We start from the raw sequence: 22,197 nt of genomic DNA on the forward strand, positions 1-22,197 counted from the left end.
GCTCACAAGCCAGTGATAAAGTAGAGCAAAGCATTACTTGGCAAGTATCATATGAATTTATCAGGTTAAGCTAACCTCTCTCTCTCTTCTTCCCTACTTCTGCATACAATGCTAGGAAAGTGCCAAATAAAAATATTCAGAGCTGTTTTGTAAAGGCAAAAGCAGAGTGAAAATCAATAAGAAGGCAGCTAACTGAAGGAGGGCTGAGCAAACACCACTGCAGAATTGAATGCATCTACAGTGATTCTCACTTAATGGCCACTCATGCAGTAACCATTTGAAATTATGATGTTGCTGAACAAATGATACTTATGACCAGTCCTTAAAATTCTGGATGGTGCAGCATTCCTACAATCACATCATCATAAACATCTTGCAATTATGATGTTGTAGCATCCCATAATCAGCTGAGTTGATTAGCAACCTTATTTGCTGGGCTTTCTACAAGCAAAGTCAATGGGGAAGCTAGCAGGAGGTTGCAAATGGTGTGATATCATCCTTAATGAAAGCACAAGATTTGCTTAACTGCAACCAGAAGTGCCATTGCTAAGCAGTGGGATCACGTGATATCACCCTTTATGACTGTGTCACTTAACAACAGAAATCCCAGTCCCAATAGCCATTGTTGACCAAGGACTACCTATACAAGTACACACACAGTTCCTGTGAATATGCATATTCTTCTTAACTGGACATTTTGCCTCATTCTTTCATTGCATACTAAGTCCTGCTGCTGGGACACTTCAGTGGCCTTTCCTAGAAGACCCTTTTGAATAAGCTTGTTAGATCCATCATTAGCCCACATTAAGCTAACAAAACTAATGGTGTATTGAGATAGTAACCACACCAAATTTTGTTCAAGAACAATGACTAAAAATCAAAATGAAACATTTATATATTCCAGATATTCATATTTTTGAAATCACATGAAACTATAATTAAGTTTCCCTAAAGTTTTAGAGATAACTCGCCTTCCACTTATGGCACTAGATTAATATATTTGCTGTAGGTGCTAGACATGATGACGATGATTTTTACTTTCCTGAGTTTCACCACAGGATAAAAAAAAAAAAATCCCACATACAGACTCATATAACTGAACAGAATCATAACATCTATCCTACAATTTCCTTTCAGGATAAACAAATAAACAGTGTCAATCAAAACCCAGAAAGGAAATAAGAAATAGTAAGACTAAAAAATTAAAGTCACCAATAAGGAAGAAAAATGGAACCTTGCTAAACCATTCACTGAACCTTTCCATAGCTTTCTGTTCTTGCAAGACATTCCTGCTTTATAATAACCATGTACTGCTTCATGGTTTAAAAAAAACCTCTTTCTTTAGGAAGATCTCATTGACTCAAACATCCATTTTCTTGGTCTTCCCCTTTCTCTTGACCCATTCACTCTTCCTTCATATACATTTGTTTTGAAAATAAGTCGTTCTTCATTTTCAATGCACTTTTTTCATACTGGTCACTGTTAAGTTGTGGGAAAGACGACTCGAGACCAGTTAATCTTTAGTTGCTTTTAATTTTCTTCTCAGTAACTGAACAACAACGGAGCTGCGGCAGCCTCTTTTATAGCGGCTGCTCGCGGCTCTCAGCCAATGACGGCTACTCAATTTTTCCGCCGTCGGCCGAACCAATCAGAACAGAACTTTCAAACATTCAAATATATAACACCCCTCCCTATGTGGTACAGTCCCACCAATCAGGCCACCCCTATGTTACGTAGTCACGTAAATAGGTGGGGCTTTTATGGTTCCTACTGGACCTGCACAATTCAGTTGAGGTGTTGTCTTCGGACTGCTTGGACGGGTTCGCTGTTCCTCCCGTCCTCTTCTGTGGAACCTCCTGGAAGGTGGAGTCAGCCATGCCGCTCCCTCCTGGCCTTTCCGGGCTGATTGAGTCGGCTTGGCTGCTCCTGCCAGGAGTGGCTTCGTGATGGTTTTCCGATGTCTGCTCCAGTCCTCCGAAGTTTTCTTCTTCTCCAGGTACATTATTTTGATTTCTCCTCGGGGCTAATGGTGCTGTTAGTTGTTGTGTTGTTATTAGGGTTTGTTTTGTTATTTCTTGTGTGTGTGGAGGGTCTCCCCCTCCCCTCTCATTTATGTTTGAGTGGTCTCCCCCCTTCTCTGGTTTGGTTATTATTTTGGTTTAAAGTTTTATTTGGTTCTTGTGTTTGTGTGGGCTCTTCCCCTTCTTCCCTTTGGTTGTTGGTGTTTCTTAATATGGCCCTTGATCTGAGTTGGTCTATATGTCTCCTCTAGCTCTTTCCGTCATCTGTCTCTACCCTGTATGACCGGGGTCCTCTTACTTGGATTATTTTAGCTGGTATCCATAATGGCTCCCCCGTTAGGTTTTTTTCATAGACCAGGTCCCCTGTTTTAAATGTACGGCACTTACTGGAGGAGTCTGTTGGTTTTTCTGTGCTATATGTGGAGTGTAGTCTATCTAAACTAGATCTTAATTTTCTTCCCATCAATAGTTCTGCTGGGCTTTTGTTAGTCGTGGCATTTGGCGTGATGTGCTGTATCGTTAGCAATTTATATATTTTTTCTTGGATATCTCCAGCTTCTAGCTAGCCTGTGTAATGTTTCTTTGGTAAAACGGACCATGCGTTCCGCCCGTCCATTTGTAGCTGTCCGACCCGGCGCTGTTAAAGCATGTCTTATACCTAGTTCGGCTAGGAACCTCTCAAATGTTAGTGCAGTGAATTGCGGTCCATTGTCAGATACAACTAAATCCGGCAATCCATGCATTGCAAAAAGCTTTCTTAGTTGTCTAATAACAGCTTCTGTTGTGGTTGAATGCATGACGCTTACCTCTAGCCAATTTGAGTAAGCGTCTACTACTATTAAGAATGTATGCCCTTTTGTTGGTCCAACAAAATCAATGTGTATTCTAGACCATGGGCCCCTAGGTTTTTCCCAGTCAAGTACAGGTGCAGAAGGGGGTGCAGGTCTAGATTCCTGGCATCGTTTGCATGTTGCTACCCATTTCCCTATATCCGAATCCATCCCTGGCCACCATATATAACTCCTAGCCAGGGATTTCATTCGGACAATACCTGGGTGACCTTCATGTAATAGTTTAAGTATTTGTTCCCTCAATCTGTCTGGTATGATCACTCTATCCCCCCACAGTACACATCCTTTTAAAATTGACAGCTCAGTTTGTCTGTGCCGAAATGGTTTAACGGTCTCGTCGCTTTTGGTCTCTGGCCACCCTTTACCTCCCAATTTAAAATCCACACCAGGATTCTGTCTCTCGCGGTTTCCTTCGCAATGTCTGTTGCTGTTATGGGTAGGTTTGCCAGCGTCTCGATGTGCAGGGTTGATGTGGTTGGTGCAGGATCATCATCTAACTCAGGTAGGGGAGAACAGCTCAGGGCGTCAGCGTGTGTTATGTTCTTTCCTGGCCAGTAATTCGTAGTTGTATGCAGCAAGGAATTCGGACCACCTCGTCATTCGCGGTGACAATATGTTGGGTGTGGGTTTGTTTCCTGCGAGTATTCCTAAAAGCGGTTTATGATCGGTGACCAGTTAAAATCTCCTGCCATAGATGTACTCGTGGAACTTTTTAACTCCTGTTATTGCGGCCAGCGCTTCTCTATCCAATTGGCTGTAGTTCCGCTCCGCTTTTGATAGAGTTTTTGAATGGAATGTGATCGGTGCTTCTCTTCCATCGGGTAATATGTGGCTGAGTATGGCCCCGACGCCAAAGGGTGACACATCGCAGGTTAACGTTAGTGGCAGGGTCTCACTATATTGGATTAGTACACAGTCTGATGTAATTAAGTCTTTGATTCCCTGGAATGCGGTTTCTTCTCGTCACCCCCAGGTCCAGGTAGCTTTTTTATCCAGCAACCTGTATTTCCTCTTTGTCTAGGTCTATAGTTATTTCTGTTTCGGCATGCCCTAGCTATGTGTCCCCGCCGTTCACAATGCCTGCAAATAGCATCGAAGCAATGACATTCGGAACGTGGGTGGTCCCCTCCACACCTGGCACAACGAAACCCCGACTTTCTTTCCCTGCGCTCCCATCTGCCTTTCTCTGACCGAAGTTGATTTACTTCTTCTTCTTCCTCATCAGTTTCGGATAGGGATTCAACGTCCTCATAGTGTGTCGTGGTGGTGGTTTTTTGAGTCTCCTCTTGCTTCTTGTTTTGAGCTTGGTTAGTGTCTTTCGGGGTTTCCTGTGTTACTTTATTCATCTGTCGCATGGTGGCTGCTGATCTTTGTGCTGCTTCTGCTGCGGTGGCTTCTTCTATTGCCTCGGTCAATGTTATTTTGGGTCTGGTCAATAGTCGGCTCTGTAGTGTAAGGTCTCTTAATCCAAGAGCCACGCGGTCCCTCATAGCCTCCTCCATGTTTAGGAATTCGCACACTCCTCCAATGTGTCTTAGGGCTGCGACAAAATCTCCGATGCTTTCGTCTTCCTTTTGGTCACGCTTGTAAAATTTGTGTCGCTTGATAAGGCATGTGACGGTTGGTGTATAATGGGCTCGTAGTAACTTGTCTAAATCTGGCCATGCCATTTTCTTTATATCGTGGGGTGATGCTAATGCCTTTGCCATTTTGAAGACTGTGGGTCTGCAGTGGGTGAGGAAAACGTCTCTCTTCCTATTGTCGGAGATTCCTTGGAGTTCGTTCCCTTCTAGGAACATGAGGAATCGGTCGATGTACGATTCCCAGTCTTCTGTTGCTGGGTTGAACGGTGAGGGTGGCGAGTTGTTGCCGGCCATCTCGTCTAGCTCGGTTCTCGTTGCCACATGCTCAACTGGTCTCCTTGTCTCAGAATCCCACCTTCGTCGCCAGTGTTAAGTTGTGGGAAAGACGACTCAAGACCAGTTAATCTTTAGTTGCTTTTAAGTTTCTTCTCGGTAACTGAACAACAACGGAGCCGCGGCAGCCTCTTTTATAGCGGCTGCTCGCGGCTCTCGGCCAATGACGGCTATTCAATTTTCCCGCCGTCGGCCGAACCAATCAGAACGGAACACTCAAACATTCAAATATATAACAGTCACTGAGTTTTATAATCAATCCACATTCATAATACCTTTCTTCCAACTGTCAGGCATGCCCAGATGTAGCCTTGATGCAAACATTAAACAAATTACACAGCCATTAGATAAGCAAACCTCACCTATTTAACATTTTTCCAGGGACACATGGATTCCCTATAATTTTCAACATTTTCACAGTACATCACTCTTATTTTTTTACATTAACTTTAAGTTCCTTGTTGAGCTCTCTTCAACCCATTTCTAAAACATTTTATTCCCATCAAAATAATAAGCATTTTCTTTGTTGTTGTAATTCTAATGGTCCCTTGCTCTTTGACTATATTCCCTGAAACTACTTGTTCTCCCTATATACCTTATCTTCCTATCTTCCTAATGTTTTCAATAATTATTCTCTGATATGAATTTTTCAGTCTCATTCCACCTGTCTTTTCATTCTTCTTAGTATAATTCCCATATTTTTCAAGTACATTCACTTTGTTTCCACGTAATCTTTCCTAACATTCTATACATCCTATTTGGAGATGAATTTATCTTTGAATGCTTTTTCACACAGAACTAGTACTTCCTTTTTCTACAGTCAATATAAGTTTATCTTCATTTCTTTAACTGCCTTTCTGTTCTTTTGTGGCTATTTTCCCTAAGATTCATTCCTAACATAAATAATAGGTTACATACCACATTTATCAACCCTGCTGCTTTCATCAATATGCCTGTTAGTGTATAAGGAAAGAAAAAAAGAGGTTAACAGCAAATAAGGGTATTTAGATGCATTAATGGAAACTACAGGAATTTTCCTGCAAGAATTCTGCAATGATACTTTGGAGCATTTATCTCAACATATTTTTGTTTGTCTTCAGATGTATAAAACTTGTGTATTTTATATAAATATAATATCACCTTTGCACTTCTCATTCATCATATACAGTTAAATAAATCATATATTAAGATTTATATTAATTTGATACCTTGTGTATTAAACTATAAAGTTGAAACTAATACATCTTTTTCTTAATAGATGCTTACCAAATAGTCACCATGCTCATTCATTCTTGGGTGTCTAATAATGCAATTGCTTTTTCCATATCTCATCCTATTTTTCCTTTATCTGTTCATGTTATCTTACAAAATATTTTTTCTATGGACTGCTGTCTAGAACAAGTCATCTCTGATAATGGAATGCAACACACAACTACCATCAACAAACTAGATGACTCTGGTTCTTACTGTCTGACACATAATTTAGCTCTTCTATTCATAATTAATTTTATGTCTTCGTTTCCATGCAAGTATCCATCAACTCCATTTGACAAAATCAGACCATTTTTATCCATTTCTATTCAGTTATATTGTATATCTTCCCCTTTCTCCTTCCACAGACCCACACCATATATATTTTCTTTCATGTCATTCATTATTTCACTGTACTTTACTCCTACATTTCCAGCTGAAACCTTCCATATTTCATGGTTGTCACCAGATGGCCTCATAGATATTGACACCCCCCTCACCCTTGCACCACAATTTTGGTGTTCTTCATAGTAACCCAGAGAAGATATAGGTTGCCAGTCATAGTTGTACTTGGGTCACATACAGTATTCCATCATAATAGGATGGACAATACTGGTAAGTTTTGACATATTTTGCTAGTTGGTTATAAACAAAAAAAAAAGCCAGATTTTATCCAATCATGTTCACCATGCAGGCTAGGCTCTCTAATCAAGAGATTACTTTCCAAGCTACATATTCTTGCTTGCATCCTAGCAATTTGAGAATACATGCATGTCTTAACACATATTCAGGACGCCTATGATAATAACCTGATAATTATACATATTGTTCAGCACTGAAAAAAGTCATTGGCTTAGCTCTGGTAATTCTGTATAGGGCTTAATAAACTAAATTCTAAGAATTCTTTATAGGACTTAAGCTAAATTCTAAATGAGGCTTTGCTCAGACTTATTTATTCATATTTATCTTTCTGACATAACAGAATACTATATAGGAGCTTCAGATTTACTACTATCAATGTTCATATCGTGTTATGCTTTAATTTTGTTATGGGTTTGCTAGAGAAACCACAATGGCCTGGGCTGTACCTAATGACAAGCTGCAATAAATGCATTCATTCATCATAATGTCAAAAAGAAACCATATTATGGTTTGCTGTAATTGTGAACCCAGTCAGTGTTTTCTATTTCATCCAATTTGTGGGGCGGGGGAGAACCCCAGCTTCCTGGTATCTTAAGCCAGCTTCAAATTAAACCTTAGAATCCCAGTATATTCCAAAACTGATAATGATGATTTCCAATTCAAGTAAAAGAAAACCATGATTAAGGACTTCCTAATTTAGTAATAACTTTTATCAAGGGAGAAATGAAGAGGAAAGAGTGGCTAAGCAGCAACATGATCATTCACATGCTGCAAGTGTCTCCCTTAGCTGAAAACAAGCATCCAGTTGCCATAGTTATCAACCTTCAAACAGCATTGAAAAAAGAAAAAATGCACTGCTTTTATATTCAGCACAATATTGAAAGTGAATGGAAATATCCTGAATTTTTACCATTCAAGGGGAAAAATGGATCATTACATGTTTTTTCTTTACTAAAAATGCATTATATTGAATGTGTTTATATAATAGGCAAAGATTTCAACTATTGTTTAATCTCACCCAAGATGCTTGAATAAACCTAATATTATCTCTGACTTGTTTATAGATGTATCATATTAAAAACCATTCATTTTAAAAGCAGCTTGTGATGTAAGGATGGGTGTGGGAGGGCTGCTTCAGAAATCCTATCCATATTATTTACTAAGACGACCCACTTATTTATAGCTAAAAATGGTCTAGGCTCAATATTTTAATCACATTTCAAAAACATTTAGCAATTTTTTAAAAACAAGCTTGTAGATTTCCTTTGTAAAAATGTTCTAACTTTTGTTCTTGCTGTTACTTTTGAACGACTGTTACTTCACCAAAAGTGACATCACCGGCCCTGAAGAAAATAACAATTCCTTTATTCCATTATAATACTGAGAGATACTGATGTAATGCTCCTACTTCACTGTGAAAAACTAGCCCCTTACACTATATTCCATAATAGCACTACTGGAAACAGATGACTCTGTGGAAACTACCTGGTTTTAGAAAAACATTCATTCTATGCTTTATACTTAACTGTGTTATAGGACTCTGTCCCATTCCTGTAAATACTAAATACAGGTAGTCCTTGACTTACAGCCATAATTGGGACTGGAAAATTTGTTCTTAAGCTGTATGGTAGTTAAGTGTGGCATTATGTGATTTGATTTTTGATGCAATCCTTAAGTGAATCCAACTTCCACTATTGACTTGGCTTGTCACAAATCAGTTGGGGAGGTTGTAAATGGCAATCATGGGATTCCCCAGGATGCTACAACCAATGCCAACATGAACCAGTAGCAAAGTGTCCAGATCATGATCACAAGACTGCAAGGATGCTGCCGTGGTCATAAGGGTGGGGACCAGTCATTTTTTCAGCACAGTTGTAATTTTGAACAGTTTTTAAATGAATAGTCATAAGTCAAAGGCTGCCTGTAAAATTAACCAGAGCTTGGATTTATTTCAGAAATATTCAGATATTGCAATGGAAATATTAAGTACATATTACTTGCAGTCAGTAAAACTAGACAAAAAAACAACAACAATAGACTGACATTTATTTCAAGTAAGATGGTAACATTTTGGACTGATGATTCAAAAGATTTGGAAAATGGTACCCAACCTATTCCAAATACTGATGAACTCTGCTTAAGACACAGGTGAAGAACATTCTGAGGTAAAGCTGAATACATCAGGCACTGTGGCATACATGTGTACAACATGAACTTTCTTACAAAAAAATACTTTCACATACAAGTCTTTTTGTATGTCAAACTTTCATATACATGTCGTTTTCATTTCAAGGATCAATCTAGTCATGGAAGAATCAACCTCCTTTCTCCATCACATGGTTATTCTTTTATTTCCAAGAGGGGAAAATGACTGACATGGATGCTTTAATGGTACAACCTTATGGGCCTGAGGTTTTCGATGTCTGCCTTAAAATATCACAAGGACAGTCAAACATTTGGATTTTCTTTCCTATAGATACTTTTTTTGATTGTGGATACATTTGAGGCGTCATTTTTACAGCTCAACCAACATGGGAATGGGGATCCTTTGAGAGGTATACCCTTCAAGAGAAGGCATACCATGACATGTGTGAACTCTTTTCCTACAAAACCAATTTGGCATTGCAATCATTTGTCATCTTTGAACAAGCAAATAGTAGTTCCCTGACACAAGGTGTAACATGGAAGCAACTTTAGCATTATTTTTTTAAAAAATGGTAATCTTTTAAAAGTCCACAGGTGTGGCTGTTTTGTCTCAGTGTTGAGTGAGGCGTGATGACTGGAACTGACATAATTCTGGCTGACTAGCTTTTTAGTAGAGAGGATTTTAAATAGGGTTCTTTCAACATTAATATTTTAGAGAAAGATGATGCGTAGATGAATTCAGGTTATTACGCAGGGCATGTGTCACAAAGAAGAGGTTGGAAAATTATCAGTTGCTTCCCCCCTTTGCAAGTAATTAACCCTCAATAAATGAGCATGACCTACTTTATAGTATATAATAGAAAGCCAAAAAGACTAGAAAGCTTTATTGTGTTTACTTAAATAAGATATATAGATCTATTTAGGATTGAAGTTTTCAAATGATGAAGCAGAAAAAATTGAAATTTATTTATATGGAACCTTCCCAAACTTTTCCTAATAAATGTCTAGCTTGATTTATCAGAAATTTAGAACTTAATAAAGTTATTGTAAGTTCAAATGTACACTAATCGGCATAAATTAAAATGAAATTTTGTTGCATAGAGCTCTCAAAGGATCACCATGTCCAATATACTTACATAAACATGACAAATATATAAACGAATGAAAAAGATTATGTATATATCCACATATATTATATGATACAGAGAAAGAACACAGTCTAGTTAGGATGTATAAATGTACATGGCGAAAAAAATTAAACTGTATTGAAAAATATAGTTTTTAAAGAACGTAGCCTAACAATTCTTAATTCAAAAAGTACTTGAAGATTGTATTTAATTTCTCATACTTTTGATTAGATTTTTTTAAAAATAGCCCTGTGGGAATTTAAACTTTTTTTCATAACCGTGATATTTTGGTCAATCCCACTATAGATGGCAAAATCTAGCTTCATTCAAGGAAACAAGGTTTTTCCACAACATTTTATACCTCAAATAATTCAGATGGCCAATTGGTTATTAGAGTTTTCTAAATTTATCTGCAGCTAGTAGCAGTCTGATAGCTCTGTTGCCAAGGAATCATCCAAAGCACATAAAAGAACAGATAGACCCAATACACCATCTCTTTTATGATCTTTCACCCCCCCACTATCAGCTCTTTACATTTCCACTTTTAACCCTCTTGTCCTCCCCACCTTTTATAAATCTGGAAAAAGATTCACAGCCATAAAGCTATTGCTGGAGTCTTATTAACAGCTTGGCACTTTTACAGCACTATCATGTATTCAAAATCTTGTTTTTTTCTAATCCTTAAGCCTTGATTATGCACTAAACTATTTACATAGACTAATAGTTTATTCTGCCCACACTTGCTTAAAGACCACAGTACAGTATGAAGGGGTTCAAAGATATATTTAAATAAGAAATTGATTTTTGGTTGCCATAAAGAAAAAAAAAAGCTAAGATCACATAGGAGCACATAATAACTGATATCAAAGGGCAGAAATTATCCACATCATCAAACTGCAAAAGGAGACTCATGTGCTCTGTAGGATGCACACAGTGCAGATATGTTGCAAATCATATAATAAGTTGCTCATTCCTCATTGGAAAAGCAATTTAAAATGATAAACTGAGAATAGCTACAGCAGATTGCAGCTGCAGTTGGTACTCAAAACCGTACTGCTGCAGCAGGATGCAAGGGAGGCTTATTCATGTTTTAAAAGCAGATTATGACCTTATATGTCTACTGAAATGCACACATGTTGTATTCTATTCAACTGAATTCAGTTTCTGTTGAACATTAAAATAAGAAACCATGATCCTAGAGTAAAAGGTTTTCAGTTAGTTAAGCATTCTACCACCCTTCATTAACAAACCAGAATTATTCCAAAATAATCATTTTAGAGTATTAGAATAAGTGATCTCCCTGGGATCATTTAAACTGAGGTTCTAGGAGTCTAAGATTCCATGGCACAATGCTAGTTGAGTGTTTCCTTGTCAAAATTCTGGGAGGAAAATCTTTTCGCCCTTTCTGTAACATTTCATTTGTTACATTTATATCCTGGCTCCTTCTCTACAAGCTTAAGACAGTTACAGATAGATTTTTCTGTATTTCATCTCTACAAAAATAAATCTTTGGGAGGTTGGTTTAGTCAATCAGAAAGTTTCTGTGATTGAAGGTAAACATGACTATCTCCATCTTGATCCTTGCCAATCCCTTAACTACAGCACTACACTAGTTTACTACTTATTTACATATGAGGAATAAGTTTCTGAAAATGTTGAAAGACATTACAATTGAGTTTTCTCTTAATTGAAATGGCTGTGCAATTTTATAATTCAGAATCACGAGTAGGAAGACAAAATTTATCAGGTTATATTAAGCAAGATTCAGTCATATTTATATCCTAACATTAATTAGATTTAGAGAAAATCAAGTTCATGTATCAAGATATATTAGGCAGGATTTAGCTATATATTATATAGGGGGGGCATGCATAAGTGCACCAACGTGCCTATCGTCCCTGTCCTATTGTTTCTTTTTATTTTTCCTTATATGTATCCATTTCATGTATTCATAACTATGTTTATACTTATACCTATTATCTTGTAAGCGATTGACAAATCAAATAAATAAATATTGAGCAAGATTCAGTCATATTTATATCCTAACATTAATTAGATTTAGAGAAAATCAAGTTCATTTATCAAGATATATTAGGCAGGATTTAGCTATATATTTATATTTTATTTACGTATGCCTCATTTTGCTTGAATTAAAGCACTTTCATAGCATATTGCTTTATTTTTATTTTTTTAAAGAATTTTATTAATTTTCAATAAACAAACATACACAAACAAAACACAAAACATGAAAACATAAAACATCTTTTTGGAAAGCAGCTTAGTCCCGGGTTACATCTTTTTGTACAGACATAAATTCAAATTCATGCTCACTTTTATATACCATTTCATATCTTATTTACCATTCTACATTTTCTATATAGCTTCTCCCCTCTTTTCACTCTCTTAATTCTGTTTTATTTATTTCATCTCAATTTAAATCATTATACTTATATCCTTTGTCTGTTCTGTTTCAGCTGTCTATTATCTTTTCTCATTAACACAAAATTCCTCCTGTAATTTTGTGTTAATGTAATTTTGTGTTAACGCCTTTATATCTTTCCCCTAAATTTAACACTTAAAATAATACATAATTTTCATTCGGATTCTGCGTAGTACATTCTAAAGCTACATACTATATTTTAAAATAAGAAAAAATTATAAGTTTATAATATAATTAAAACAATAATCCATAGCAATTAAACTCTATCATTACAATTAATATTCATTTAAGTCTTAAACATTTTACACATTCCTTTTCAAATAGATATCATGCTTCTATGGGCACCCTTATAAATTTTACTTAATTACTTCCTCCCCATTTCACTTATATTTTAAAGTATTATGAAATTAAAATGTTCCCATTACTTCTTAGTGCAATTCTCTCATATTTCATTTCATTTATTTTATTCAAAAAAGAAAAAAGAAAAGAAAATTTCACTAAATTACATTAAATATTTTATCCCATTTTATAATCATATATTCCGGTTTGCAGGGCTTCGGCGGCGGCAGGAATCCGCAATCATGCGCGGTTTCTGCTTGCGCTCGCCACTGGAGTGCCCCGATCCAGCCGGATTCGGGGCTATAGTTAACCCGTAAAGGTAACTGAAGATAGGGGAGATCTGGCAGGGGTCGGGGGGAATCGCAACCCCCTTCTCAGCTGGCTTAACTCCCTTTTCCGAAAGCGGTGGAGCGGCGGTCAGAAATGGCCGCCACAAAGAAGCTCTCATCTGGAAAAGAATGTGCAGGAGGAAGCTGAGAAAGTAAAAGTTTTTGGCTGACCGGGATAACTAGCAACATTTAAAATACCCTGGAATTTAAATTTCATCAAAGATACATCGCTCCCAAAGAAGATCTGGAAGCAGCGAATGAAAGTGAAAAGGGAAAGTTTTCTTTCTCACTCTCCTTCCTTACGATGACAGCAGATGAATGAGAAATTGGAAAAACCTGCTTTGGCATCAGCAGGTAATTAAATTGGAAAATTAAAGCCAAGGGGACAATAAAGATTTCTGAACATTGGGGGGAAAAAAAATCTTTTTTTTGCTGTAAGTGGGAAGGGAGAGGAAAAGAATTAAGATTAAGATTTTGCTGGAGGAGGCTGCTTGGAGTTTACAAGACTAGAGCTAAATTGTAACAAGACTTCTAAAAGATACATTTTAATTGGAACTTTGCAATTGTAACCCCAGGAAGAGAAACTGTAAAAAGAAGAAAGTGTTAAACGAAACAGTCTGTGTGTATTTGGATTGCTTGGTGACTTTGGGACCTTTGGAAACTATTATTTGAAAGACTAAAAACATTTTCTACAATGGCATTACTTGTTGATGAACTGAAAATGGAATTCAAAAAGTATAAAGAAGAGGAACAAGAAGGGAAGGGCTCTTTTGGCTCCGTTTTTCATTTCTTAGAAATGGTGATTTCTACTTATGAGAAATTACAAGAACAAGAAGATTGGGATGAAGAAGCCATCTTAATGAACAAGCAACTCTAGCTGGGGAAGAAAAGGGAAAGGGGGGGAAAGAGAATGGAAAATTTAAGATTTAAAAAAACAACCCAAAAAGGGAAAAATAAGGTCAAAAGTTGACACAATGTCAGAAAGCAACAAAAAAGAGGAATACAGAAGAGGGTGGAGATCAAGAGACAAAGGGGTAAAAAGGCTAGACTGGAGAAGCAAAGAGGGGAAAAAGGGAAGAGAAGCTACAAAGGTTTGAAACAAGATGTAAAGAAACAGGATTTATTTAGAGATAATGGGTAAAAATATAACTAAAAAAGAGATTCTGCAAAAGTGCATATTGCTTTATTTTTAATTTGATAATTTAAATGTCTCATACACCTTCACTATAGTAAGTTAACATGATAATACTCATTAGTTTAAATGTGCAAGTGTAAGTAATATTAACAGTGGTGAAATTTTGATTAGGCCAGAAAAGTTCTTTATTTTTTAATTTGAAAGTCTCACAAAACAATTTATACAACAGTAAATGCCAGAGAGACTCCGCCCTCAAGCTCAGATTAAACAGATAGATAATTATTTATTCAGAAAATAACCCCAAACTCTGTGTATGAAAGTTCACTGAGACGCAGTTCCAAGGAAAGGTACATCAGATTTAATCTTATTTAACTTAATCTTAACTTAACCTTAGTTAAAGAGATTAAGCATCTTTTTGGAATGGAAATCTAAAGGTTATTACAATGCATGAATGCAAATAGACAAGTCTATTCCAGAAGTGTTATTTCCTGTCACCTTGATACAATTATAGTGATGCCTTCAATTAAACAGAAAATTCCTTTTTTGAATTCATGAGAAAGAAAACAATAATTGATTCAATGCAGAAGAAAGCAGAGTTGGTATAGGAGTGAAAATTTATGCAATTAATAAATCACTATTGGAAAATAAATTAAAATATAGGTTATATGATTTAATTATGGAATAGCAAAGGAAAGCAGTAGCAGGACCTCAGTGCATTTACACAGCACAGAAGAGAATAAAACAACTACAGCCATCTTGTTTTGTATTACCTTTACTGAAGAAGCAGCATACAACATATCTTCCAGTGCAAAATGGCAACATTGGTTTAAGTATTCCTGACAAAATTCCTGGATCAATTGCAGATTGTACAAACTGTCAGCCAGTGACATGGTTTCCTTCAAACAGATATCTATATAATGGAGAGGGGGGAAAAAACAATAGTGGCTCTACAATTCCCAGTATTCAGAAACAAACTGAAAACCATAATTCATTTCCAATATGCTATGTAGGATGTTACCTAGTTTGGGTAATGAAAGGTCTATAAGAAAACAACCAAGCTCAGAAAGCACCAAGGAATCCTCATATAGGCTTTTATTCACAACAATGCCAATTCACAGTTAGGTAACCTTCTTTAAACTAGTGATTTTGTAAACAATCAAACTACTAGACACAGAAAATAAAACAATGGACCAGAATTTTGTAGAATTATATTTTTGGGTTTTTTTCTGCTTTCCAGTCAGCTTTTGACTCCTGGTGATTGCCTGGACAAGAATTTTAAATTTTCTTGGCAAAGTTTTCAAAGTGGTTTGCTATTGCCTGCTTCTTCTTAGGGCTGAAAGACAGGGACTGGTTCAAGGTGACCAGCTGTGTACTTGCTTAAGATGGAATTAAAAATCAAAGCCTCCCAGTTTATAGCCTGTGCCTTAACTATACCAAACTGGCTCATTTACACATTAATAAATATCAATGCTTTGGAATGATGGCACCTAATACTAAAACATACTTCACAAACACGCCATGTGTTTTTGCATTCACTTTCACTTCTGTAAATAAATACTGTGGTTGAAACCTGAAAAGGGATACTTTTATATGGCATGGCCAACCATTAGGGTTAACTGAGTGCATCTAAAATGGGATTCTAAACTAATAGCAAAATCTGGTTTGAAGTCAATTTGCCAGGACAGTTAATCATAATCCTTGATTCCTATTAAGCAGTTACCTTTTTGATTTTTTTTTTTACATGTCTCTGTGAAAGCAGGAACAAGTGAGTGATATACTGTGCAATCATTCACATGTTAATTTCATTAAATTGCTGACTTTTGACAAGCGAAAACCCACTTAGTAGTAATTATTTACTCCTAAGCAACCATGAGATAGTGAAGAGGCAACCAGCTTTATTTCTATAATTATACTTTGGGTTGTTTTTTTTTTTTTTTTGCATAATTTTAAAGTGCTATTAATATTGTCTATTTTTTAAAAAAAATGTTTTTTAACCATGCTTGCAGTTTATTTGTTTCTTTCATAATTGAAGAAAAATGTAAAGCTGTGATTAATTCAAAACAGCAATGATCATGCTGAAGGAATGGGAAAGACACAGGGGGGCTATAAGCCAAAGATTCATGAAAAGTTTGTTGCCATTTTGTTAAGCAATTATTTATTGTCACACCCAAATAAAAGCCAATTTTTAAATCTATTTAGTGATTTCAAATGTTAGTTTATTAAACCTGCTCCCACAATAAAAAAATGACCCACAGAAAAAAATAATTAAATTTGTATTTTATTTAAATTAATAGTTAAACTTTCAGTTGAAGCACACTGGTTTGGTGAGGACACCTATTCCCACTTTCATAAAACCACAAAGTTCATTATGTTGGGAACTTTTCTACTAAAGCCAAACAAGGATAGCAGAAATATTCTGGTTTGCATTAAACCATTATTCTGTTATGCCTGAGCCAATGAACACTGGCTTAATATCAATGAACAAATTGGAAAAATTAGTCAAGATTCAGTTAAAATAAGAAGCTAGGCTAAGGCCTGATTAACAGGCTTATCGTAATCAAGCAGACTTACCCTCTAAGCTAACAATCTCTGGGCAGTAAAAATGGATCAGAGCAGCTAAAGCACATCCATCTCTGCCATCTTTCAGCAGATTTTCCACCAAGGGAACACAGGGCAGCTGCTTAAGCAGAGTCTGTTCCTTCCGGTATCGAGCCTGTCATATAAAAAGAAGAAAACCATCCAGAAACATTTGTACAAAGAGTGATATGCTGGAAACTCTTTAACTATAAATATCTATAAAGAAACAAATTCAAAATTTTCAAACCACACCTCATTTTCTTAATGTATGTAGATTTAAACAGTTCCATTTGTAGGCGTGCAGTCTTTAATCAAGTTTCTCCAACACCCACACAATCTTTCTAGGCCATTAATGTTCATACTTAAGGAGTTAAGAGATCAGAGCAACAGAAATGAGCAATGACATATAAAACAGGCAGATTACAATTAGGCTCATACAACATGGATTACAAACCACAGTGCTTGCTTTACATTTTGAATAAAGCTATAAACAAAGCACATTATAGATGAGTATTAATGCATGGATCCTATTTCCTTATTGGAGAACTCAAGTTCAGCCATACTTTTTAGAACACAAAACAGCTTCAAGGTCATTTGTAGTAAGATGAATTAGTGCCCTGAATGGACCTATTATAAAATGAAACCTTTGGTAAAGCTTTGGTTTGTGAAGTTTGCAAGAAAATACCTTAAGATTATGATATTCCAATGTTTGTATTTTCTGTCCAGTGAGATGAAAAGTATACTGTAGCTTTAGTTTCCCTCTTATGTATTTTGCAGCCGATTAATTTCAATCTGAACTAAATAAACTAGTTCCAAGCAATAGTTAATAGATTTAGTTGGTATCAAGGAGCCACAATTAACCTCACAAATAGGATTTACATTTCGCAGTATATTAAATCATAATGTGATTTAGTTTTGTTCTAGCATTATCTGGGAATATCTCTGTGCTTTGTAAGTCACTGGCAATGGTTTAACATTATGTATTAACTAAGCTACTACCAGTCAATCAGTCATTCTCAACATAACCTGCCAAGATTTGTTCCTTTTCTGAAACAATATTAACTGAATTTATTAAGGCACTTAAAAAAGTCATAACTAAGAAATGTAAGCCAGTGGTTTTCCTGTCTTTCAGTTCTTAATTATATATTCCCAGTTGAGTCTGGTTTTTTTTTTTTTTTTGGACAACTATTCATTATTATTTGGAAGTATGACAATTTATGCATTTGGGCAAATTTTAATTTGAATCCCAGCTCTCTTTGGATTCCGAAAGTTAATGTATCAAACATTGCCCCAAACCCACCAGCTGTGTTTTTGTTTCACATTAGGTAGAATTAACTAGCGTTTAATATATAATTTATATAAGTTTATTTTTCTTGTAGTACCAAGCTCTGAGGCCTTGTCATATTGGCTGAGCTATTGGTATGCTTTTAAATTCTCCTACAGAAGCCCGTGTTCCTTCCTCCAGGATGTCAGTTCTACTTTTTAAACTGCCCATCACCCTATAATTTCGTTTTGTTTCTTTTTTACTTCAAAGACTTCATTTCTGTTTACTTCTGTTTACGCTGAAGTAAGAAGCAATAATGAATGAGAAGAAAACATGCCTAAGCTGTTTTAGATTACAGAAGGGGAAAAATAATTCATATAAGCATCAGAGATCCATCCATCTTGTATATTCACCACAATAATTGAGCATTACACATGATGTTCAATATTCCCTCTTTCCCCTCTTTTTCTAAGGAAAGGATTTGTTGTGGACATAATAATATTAACTTCTACAGAGGTTCTCAAAGCTTGCAATGCTATGATTACCTGGAATAACAAACATGTGTGACCTTCCTATAAATAATGAAACTGATAGTGATAGAAGCAGCCAAACACAGGAATTTTAGCACCAGCTACCACAGGGCAAGTTGGGTTCTTGGATCACTTCCTGGCTATGAGAAAATTATCTTATCTGGGCACAGTCCTCTCTTTCCTATTAGCTATGTACTACACAAAGGGTTCCTTCCCTTCTCCAGAAAACAAAGCTTTTCAGATGCTATTGCTCCTCTCTGCACACCTTCCAACACTCCAGGCTATCAGAATCACCCTGACACCACTCTGCAAAAACACACAACTCCTTTAAAGAGATATTTCATTCCCTCTAGTTTCATATTATGTCTTCCAATTTTTTTTCAAAATCCTCAAGATGCATATGTATATGTAATGGATATACTATGCATTCTTCTTTGTATGTGGCCTCGGTGTGTATATGGGTATCCCGTAAATAGATACCAAAATAACACAGCATTTCATCTTTTATAATTACTTTTATGTTTCTGATATCTTAGAACAATTTATCCTTCCTCCAAAAATTTCTCCTCCCTAGTAAAATAAATGTGTCGAATGTGTAGATTTCTGCATTTTCAAAATTGATAGTATAACCACCACAATGTTAGGATTAAAGAAATAACATGACTTTAGATCTACTGCCAAGTTTGTTTGGAAGTGAAAATTTTTGTTGTTAAAAATGTATTTAATTATGTGTTTAAATGTAATAAATGAGCAATTGTAACTATATACATATACATACATACACATATATACATATATATGATAAAACTAAAATGAGCGTTCACAATCCTGATGTATACCCATTATATCTATGCTGATGTGGATAAGGGTTCTCAACTGTTTAGAGCTGTTCCATTATCTGTTCCTCTTTTGTAAGTCATTTACTCCTTACTCCTGAAAATTGTGAAATGGACACTGTGATGGTATTTGTCCAGCTGGAACTATAATGGGGAAAGGTGGATGATGGGACCAACACTATTTCAGAGTGTTGGTCTTAAATTACTGCTGCTGTTTCCTTTGCTGTGTGTGTGTGTGTGTGTGTGTGTGTGTGTGTGTGTGTGTGTCTTACTTAAAAGGCATTGAGTGGGGAAGAGGTAGAAATGAAATGCATGATTGGACTATCATGATATTGGCAAAGCAACTGATACAATATTAAACTACTGAATCAAAGTAAAGCAACATGACAAACTTACAGGAACCAGTTTCCAAAACCACTTGGAAGGAGACTTCAAGGAAAGCAGCAGGAAAAAACAGGCAAAGAACATGAACATGGTGACTGTAATTTAGCAATTCCACCATTACATTTTCTTTAAGCCATTTTCAGATTCATGAAAAATTATTTTTACTTAATTGTCTTGAAATACACATTTATTTATTAGAAATAGCATTGTTAAAAATGTATCCATGTGAAAACAATAAGTTATTATTTGTCAGTTCAACACATAGCAGCAGAAAAACTCTCATTCTGAGATAAATTAATAAATACACGTAATCAGTACCTTTTATCTCAAAAAAGTAGTAGTAATTTCTAATCCATTATTCTAATAAAATAAACAATTTAATCTTCAAATGAGTTACACTGGGGCTTCCCAGTCAGAGTTGCAATTTTGGAACATTTCTATTCTACATTTTTCCAAGAGCAAAGAAAGTACATCTTTACAGCACTTCTGGTCATGAAAAACAAATCTTGTTCAATTTTTAATGATAAACTCATTCACTCTTAATATGTTGTAAAACGAATAGTAAAACTTGTTATGGACTGATGAATTTCACACTAGCATTTTGGTAATGAACAAAAGAAGAAAAAATTATATTCTGGGAAAATACAGGGAATACAGAGACAAGCACTTAAGCTAAATTATAAGCACAAATAATGGTTATTAAGTGCCCAGCTACTGATAGGGATGTATTTTGAATTCCCATGCTAAAAGCCATATGCAAAATTTTATTTCTTACCTAGGTACATTTTCCTGAGTGACTTTCATTCTTCGGAAGATTGTCTACTAAGCAATATTTTTTTTCTGATTGCTGTTTAAACATATTCTTTTCTTTCATGAATATTGTTGTAATCCATTTTAAAGTTACTAATATTTAATTCTCAATCATTGGAAGCTATTTTAAGAACCTCTGTTGTCAGTGAGTATAATTCCATGTTAAAAATAATTTTAATCATAATTTTAAGTGTTAAAATTCTGAGTTTTCTTTTCCCTAGGGTGACGAAGGGAAAATATTATTAATTAATTTCTGAGCTAGTTTTATATCAGATTTGATTTGGCTTACCTCCTGCTTTTCGAGTCTTAAACCATTTGGCAGACGATGAAAGAGCTAAGCTTCCTTTGTAACTTTTAGGATTATATTGCTGTCAATAATTTTTTTATTTTATTCAGAAAGTTAAAATACAATATTAGTTAAGTTAAAATACACAAAAAATGATTATATTATTGTAACAAAGCTGCTTGCTAGCAAGTGTTAACTGCCAGGAAGATGTGCTCAATGTCAACTCATAAAACATTTCTATGGCTGTTTTATAGTTACCAACAGAAAAGGAGGGGGGAAAGGGTCCTTCCCCATGCAGCTGAAGTGGGGGAACCCCAGACAATGGTGATCAGTCACCGGATTCTTATGACAGTGAGGACGAGGGCGAAAACGACCCAATGGTGAGTGGACCGGTTCCCCCTTTCATCTTCCCAATATAGTTCACAGCCCCAGAAACAGGAATTCAGGGGACTTAGGTCTCACTCTAGGGGTTGTCCCGGGTGGGGTTTCATCCCTGGACCTCCTGCCTTTAGGAGGTCCGTCATGGGTTTGGCAATCCTCACAAAGGAGGAGATGAATTGTCGGTAGAAGTTTGCAAAGCCAAAAAGCTTTGTAGCTGTCTGAGGGTACGAGAGGGCTGTCAGCCCAAAACAGCTTCACCTTGGTTGCAAACAGGTTTCCAACTGCTAATTTTAACCTAAAAACTCTACCTGGTTTAGCACCAAGATATTTTTCTGACTGCTTTTGCCAATTTGAAGTGTATTCTTCATGAGAGAAGGTGTTAGGTATCCCCATGTTGTTATAAGATGAGGGAGAGCGAGTCAACAATTAAATGGTTTTTTTAACCATGGTCATAGAATGTCTCTCTTTGGATATTACGGTAGTACCCCCTTATAATGGGCCTCCCGCAAAGCAGAGAAGACTGATCTGTTCTGGACGGTGGTTTGGTGTTAAGTGCCAGCTTGTAGCCATGGAGTATGACTTATTGTGGTTCTGCTATGAGACTCTCTTTATTTAACAAGGCTACTTAACAAGGCTACTCTGGAGGCCATTTGCTGTGGATCTATTAGTTTTCACTATTAGTGTTTCCATTGTTTACCATGAAATGTTATTGGTTTGAACTGTTATGTTCTCCCACAAACATTTTAATGGTTTTAATTGGGGGTGGGTGGGTAAGTTTCCATGAGTCTAAATGGATTTGGCACCATACAAGCTCAATAGATAAATAATAAAATAAATATAATACTATTAAAACACTTCACAAGCATTACCTCACAACCTCCGATTCCATACAATTATTATTCTGTACTGTAGAAATGGGTCATAAAATCTGTC

At 36.0% G+C, this 22,197-nt stretch overlaps 1 protein-coding gene across 2 annotated transcripts in view; it reads right to left on the minus strand.

Annotated features, from left to right (window-relative positions):
* The window catches only part of CAMSAP2 (calmodulin regulated spectrin associated protein family member 2), an 88,122-nt gene that overhangs the window by 23,278 nt on the left and 42,647 nt on the right, over positions 1 to 22,197 (minus strand). Inside the window, exons 5-7 of one of the 2 annotated variants that reach the window (XM_087960780.1) lie at positions 19,800 to 19,832; positions 16,768 to 16,909; positions 14,967 to 15,106 (exon numbers count right to left, since the gene is read on the minus strand). In XM_087960780.1, the coding sequence (XP_087816906.1) occupies positions 14,967 to 15,106; positions 16,768 to 16,909; positions 19,800 to 19,832 (315 nt within the window). The remainder of the gene's footprint in view (positions 1 to 14,966; positions 15,107 to 16,767; positions 16,910 to 19,799; positions 19,833 to 22,197) is intronic. The other variant, XM_026671747.2, reaches the window with a different exon arrangement.

This window comes from Notechis scutatus, chromosome 3 (assembly GCF_049901735.1).
Source record: "Notechis scutatus isolate UNSWTSFEM ecotype Mainland chromosome 3, rNotScu1.2, whole genome shotgun sequence".
In the NCBI taxonomy this organism is placed as follows: Eukaryota; Metazoa; Chordata; class Lepidosauria; order Squamata; family Elapidae; genus Notechis; species Notechis scutatus.